The sequence below is a fragment of the Molothrus aeneus genome, chromosome 11 (assembly GCF_037042795.1).
Source record: "Molothrus aeneus isolate 106 chromosome 11, BPBGC_Maene_1.0, whole genome shotgun sequence".
In the NCBI taxonomy this organism is placed as follows: Eukaryota; Metazoa; Chordata; class Aves; order Passeriformes; family Icteridae; genus Molothrus; species Molothrus aeneus.
The window spans coordinates 7,109,082-7,115,202 of NC_089656.1; the positions used below are offsets into that span (position 1 = coordinate 7,109,082).

At 46.2% G+C, this 6,121-nt stretch overlaps 1 protein-coding gene across 1 annotated transcript; it reads right to left on the reverse strand.

Moving 5' to 3' along the window:
- Window positions 1–2,371: 2,371 nt before the first annotated feature.
- On the reverse strand, window positions 2,372–5,848 carry POP4 (POP4 homolog, ribonuclease P/MRP subunit). The gene is made up of 7 exons (XM_066557401.1): window positions 5,786–5,848; window positions 5,096–5,148; window positions 4,494–4,717; window positions 3,786–3,863; window positions 3,503–3,564; window positions 3,053–3,154; window positions 2,372–2,753 (listed from the first exon to the last, which is right to left on the reverse strand). The coding sequence occupies exons 1-7, from the start codon at window positions 5,790–5,792 to the stop codon at window positions 2,617–2,619; spliced, it is 663 nt and encodes a 220-aa protein (XP_066413498.1). The 5' UTR covers window positions 5,793–5,848; the 3' UTR covers window positions 2,372–2,616.
- Between the last annotated feature and the right edge of the window lie 273 nt (window positions 5,849–6,121).

Consider the following 6,121-nt stretch of genomic DNA (forward strand, 5'->3'; position numbering starts at 1 on the left):
CTGTTCATTATTCCCTGGTTAGTGAGAGTTTAGGTGTAAAAATCATTACCAAAAAGTCTCTGCTGAGTGCAATCCAGAGTTGAACATATGATTAGTTCTCCAATTTCCCAGTATTAAATCCATTAGGTATTTACAGTCTCAGCTAATGAAGAGACAGGGAATGGCTGTGAGTGGGCAGGGGAGGGCTGGTGAGCTGTCACTGTCACCTCTCCCAGGTTCTGAGGAAGTTCCTTGACAAGCACTGGGGAGTTAAATGAGTTCTAGGAAAAGTGAGCCCAGAGCCTGTGCCAGGTGGGATTAGGTTGATTTGCTGGGTGGTGATCCCAGCTCTGGGGTGCTTCAGTGCAGTGAGTCATGGATGTTTGGAGCACCTGGAGGCTTTGCAAAAAGGCCTCTCAGCTGAGTTACCAGCTGCAGGAAAGGATCCTGTATGCCTGGGCTGTTCAGCTCTTGTTATTCTGCATTTGTCACCTCTCTGTGCCACTGGCCTGGCATTACTCTGGGGAGCCCTTTGACATCTCCTGGGCACTCTTCACTGTAAATATTGAAAGCCTTGCTCTTACCAAGGCACTGCCAGGCAGTGTTTGTTTTTGTGCTTGCTGAAATAGCTTAAAAAATGCAAGTGCCAGTAGCTATGGGAAGTTGTATTGTGTTCATCTATGTGTCCATATGGTAGAACATGTTCTGTCCTTCACAGCACAATGAGACATGATTGTGCCTAATTCCAATTTGTGTGGCATCCCCATTAATGTCTCTTTCAGCCCTCCATTAAAGGCCATTAATGTTAATTAACTGGACTATGCCAATAAAGTTCTCTTAGCTTCCCCCTATTAATTTAATATTATAGGCATTTAACAGATGTCTTAATTAGATGTTACACTGAAGGCTATGAGCAAAATTAAAACTAGGTCATTGTCGTGAAAGGAAAGTTTCTGCTATGATTTATGGCTTCTCCAGCTTTGTTTGTTTTTTACTTCTGGCCTCTTACAGGAAACTGAGAGTTTTAATTTTAGAATGTTGAGAGGAGTAATGGGTGGAAGGTAGAATAATAACTTTAGTCTAACAACTTTAACACATACTGTTCTTACTTCACAGACAAAAGTTCTCGTGGGTGTGAAATTACTATTTCCCCATGTAAAATATCTGTTCCTGGCCAGAACACTCTTTTCCCCATCTCAAGGGCAATACTTGAATTGCAACAAAGATTTTTGATTTCTAGACCAACTGCTTCCATTTCCTGATTCCAAAGGATCTGTTCTTGAACCCCAGAATTGCCCACACTGTGAGTTTACCCATTCAGGGATGGGGAAGGTGCTTTGTGTCTGAGGTGCCAGGGAGGTGCAGCTCTCCTGTGACCTCTCCCAGCAACAGGTCTGGGAAGGAACGGGGAGCTTTGGGGGCCAGGTGAGTGTTGTGTAGCACTGGGGTTGGAGGTGGTGATGAGCTCTGGCTCTCTCCTGCCTTGTGTGCCCCCAGTGCAGGTGAAAGCTCTGACTGCCCTCCAGTCCAGTTACTCAGCTTTGGGCTGTGATTCTGTCAGGAACAGCTGTGCTCCCTTTAAAGAAATTACCCTGGTTGGCTACAAATGCTTGAATGGTGACAGGGAAAAATTTCCTAGGTTCAAGTCTTTCATTTGATAGTGAAATTGATGAAAAGCTCCAGAAAATTACACCTAAAGCCACCATAGAAGCACTTTTATAACAGAAAAATGTTAAGCAATCTAAATTCAGGGGTCACTTCCACCTCCCAAACACATCAAACCTGCCCAGGCAATGAGGGATTGTAATCTGGGCAATCAAAAATGAAGTGTACAGTAAAAAATAGAAAAGGGGCTGAGAACAGACAAAGCTCAATAGCTCTCTGGACAGAGGTTAAATATTCATAAAGAAATTCTGTGGGTAATTGAAATACAAGATTGAATGGGGGTCACTTCCACCTGTGAATTCCTAGCTTCAAGTGCTTCCCTGATATGGGCTGTGCTGTTCCTGCACTGTGCCATGACAATGAGTGTTTATTGGTACCTGACTTACCCTGAAAGCTGCAGGCTGTCATTGAGCACTGCAGGGCTGCATGATTACACATTATTACACATATACATGAACACTGGACACACCTGGTACCTGTAACAGTATCAACCCCAGCCAGGGAGATACTCAAGGTAAAACCTGCCGCTGAAACAAGATGCTGATGTTGGCCCAGGAACAATGATTATAAAGAGCAGTGTCAGCACCTGCAGGCTCACTGCAAGCATGTAACAGGCAACTAAAGCCCAGTTTATACAGAAGGCAACAAAAACGTTTATTACAGAGTTAAAAAATATAATTTTCACTGTACAAATTTACACTTATAAACTGAAACAGAAGTCAGGTAATTAATATTAATCATATAGCTTTAATTCAAGAAAGAGTATTATATACAAATAAACAGACACAACCAGTTTCAACAGTCGGTGAGACTGCTTAAAGACAGCAGATACTGCTCATTTTTCAGTAAGAAATGCTTTATAAATATTTTACATGGCTGTTGCTTCTTCCATCTGCCAGAAACCCTGCTCTTTGAGCTGCAGGAAAACAGTTTCACAGATGTTTCTGTGAATGCTCCTCAGTTTCCATGAAATCACAGGTCAATAGTTCCTTTCAACTTGAATTTTTTTGCAGATCTCTCACTTGCTCTGAGCAGAAACTTGCTGCCGTAGATGTAGGAAATGAACCCATCAAGCTCCAGGCTAAACACGTTGTTAAGTTTGGGAACAACTGAAATGCAAAAGGACACAAACTGAACCAAGTGTGCTAATGTAAGTCCCTGTTATAGAAATACCCTGACATACCAGGGGATGTTATTCACCTGGAGATTTGAGCCTTGGCACATTTCAAGGTTTTTATACTTTCTCAAGAGATAAAAAATAGCCCAAGCCTCCACGAATTACCAAAGTTAGTCCTTGTGCAGGAGCATACAGTTCAGTGTTACACTTTTTAAAACCTGCTCATGTCTAATGAGATGTGTTTTGGGTAAGATATTGGGCTGAAGAACTGAAAAAGAATGCCTTGTATACCTTTTAATTTGTCCTCTTTAGTGATAATTTTGAAGATGTGTTTAAATTCCTGTAGAATGATTCCTGTTATCCCAACGTAAGAGGGGCACTTTGATTTTGTAACTGAAAGAACAGAAGTAGGTATTAGAAAATTTCAGGCGCCCTTTACTTGCTCTTCCCCTGTTGCCTGGTGATTTTAAACATTTTCAAACATAAACATTTAATTATATTCTGAAATAATATTCTGAAATAATGTAGTTACAGTAATCACTCGTAGAATGTACAGTTAACCTTTGCAACTAACAACATGATTTTGAAGAGTAGTTGTGAAGTAATTAGAATTTTTAAGGAGAGAAATACAATCTCAACTATGTCATTCTACAGTTAATGACGCTGAAAAGAATTTAAAAATAAGCACAGCATCATCTCCTGAATTTCAGATAATGTTCTACAAGCAAGCAAACAAAATACCTGTAACAATGGCTCCATGGAGATCAGCCTTAAGCAGCTTGCCCTGAATCATATGGGGTTGCCTTGAAGAAGAGAACAGGATCAAAAAGGAGGGAAAAGAATCAAATGAACTGTCAGATTTACAAAATGTGACCATGACTATTATAATAATGATAATTCTGTGATCCTATGAAGTAGTACGAATATGCTTATCAGTTAGCCACAGTGTTTCAAGCAGTAACTCAATAAAACTAGAAGTTTTACTGCATAAAACCCAGACTAAATTTAAAATATGCCCACATACGCATCAGGTTTGAGTCCATGGCACAGGTCTCTGATGTACTGCTTCCAGAGCTCGTGGAGTGGGAGAAAGATGGCATATCTGCAGTAAAATAAAAGATAAAATATTATACAAAATCTAGTTACAAAAACGTCCATTGGTTGATTGCTGAAGTAGTCTGTATTTCCACAGAGTTAAGTCTAACATTTTTAAGTTACACAAGCTTAAGTTACCCTGCAAGGTGACCCACTCCAAACAGCTGGTTTACTTTATAAAACAAGCACAAAGCATGCTCTTCTCTTCCAACCCAAAACAGAGATGTGTTTTAGAGTATCAGGCTAAGACTGAAGAGATTTCTCCTTTTTTTCCCACTCCTTTATCTCCCTGCTTACTCTGTTAGCAAAGCAGGGCCTTCATTCAGCATGATAAATTCAAGGAACCTTATGCAGAGTTTTGACTTTCTGGTCACAGTCCAACTTTACAAACTGAAACCAGAGGGGATTGTGTCTGGGTTTGATTTCTTGTCATATCTAGGTACACAAAATGAGCTCAAGAAAAATGAATCTTTCACCTATGCACACAAGAGAACTCTTCTCATGCTGAAGTGCCACAAATAGTGTTTCAGACTGACTTTACACACTGGAGGATTTCTATCCACGTCAACATGCTGCTGCTTTTACACTTTTGATGTAGTTCCTCTTTACTACACAAAGAAGACATTTAAAGCCTTACCTTTGCTGCTCAGGTTCAATTTCAAACAGACGCAGCTCTCGCCTCTGCTTGGCAGTAAAACCTTTTGTCTTCTTCCTCTTCTGCTTGGTCTGTTTTTTGTGGTAATGCTCCAGAACGACAGCTTTCCGAGTCAGCATGTCCTGGATAGCCTCATCTTTCATTTTGGGCATGCTGCGCTTCAGGAAGGCATGCACAAAGGTCTTGGCTTTTTCTGAGTCCTGGGGCTAAAGACACGTAAAGGATGCTCTAAAATAGTATGTGTTAATTAAGATAGAACTTGCTGCTGACCGGTGGTTTCATCAAGTCGGCAAAATCTCTGTGTGAATGGGAGATCTTCCCGTCAGTGCCAGTGGAGGGAGATGTCCCCACGCCGAAGGTCCTGCGGGCAGTGCCGAGCGCGGGAACACCCCGGCCCGCTGTCGGACCCGTGTTTTGGAGGAAAACTCTTGTTTTGCATTTCGTTTGAAATGGTGAGTTCCGAGCAGGATATACAGGGGAACCCGGGGACCCAACCCACCCCCGGCCCGTCGGTGCCTAATAGGTTTAAGAGGCCGTGCAGGAGTGGGAACGGCCAGGTAAACCCGGCACGGCGTGCTCGGTACCTGCAGGCGCAGCTCCCCGCTCTCCTCGGGCGCCAGCCGACGGTACAGCTGCCCTGCAAGGCGCGGCGGCGCGGGGGTCGGCCGGGGCGGGCGCTCACCCGGCCCCGCACCCCTCATCCTGCATCGCCCACCGGCGCCCGCCCCGCATCCCTCACCCTGCACCGCCCGCCCCCCATCCCTCATCCTGCATCGCCCACCGGCGCCCGCCCCGCATCCCTCACCCTGCACCGCCCGCCCCCCATCCCTCATCCTGCATCGCCCACCGGCGCCCGCCCCGCATCCCTCACCCTGCACCGCCCGCCCCCCATCCCTCATCCTGCATCGCCCACCGGCGCCCGCCCCCCATCCCTCACCTTGCACCGCCCGCCCCCCATCCCTCGCCCTCCACCGCACACTCTCTATTACCTCACCCTCCATCCCTCGCCCTCCACAGCTCCCCTCTCATCCCTCACCTCCATCCCTCGCCCTCCACAGCTCCCCTCTCATCCCTCACCTCCATCCCTCGCCCTCCACAGCTCCCCTCTCATCCCTCACCTCCATCCCTCGGCCTCCACAGCTCCCCTCTCATCCCTCACCTCCATCCCTCGCCCTCCACAGCTCCCCTCTCATCCCTCACCTCCATCCCTCGCCCTCCACCGCTCATCCCTCTCCCCCGTCCCTCGGTCTCCCCTCTGTCCCCGGTCCCCTCACCCTCCATGGTGTCGCGGCGCAGCCGGCGCAGCCCGATGACGAGTCAGGTGCGCATGCGCACAGCGGTGCTCCCGACCCGGCCACAAGGCGGCGCTGCCGCCCGCGGGAGCTGGCGGGCTGCTGTGAGGGGAGCTGCTGTTTAATTGGCTGTTTGCTGCTATTTACTACTCTTGTACTAATAAATTCTCTTAATCGGGGGACACTGAGCAACAGATATTTCATTTACTATCATGGGAGAGTTTTTTTGAAAAGCCATGTCAATCATACCTTCTGTTACGCGGGCCACCTCATTTTGTGTGGTCATCCAGCATGTGGTCACGGACACGCAGAGTGCCC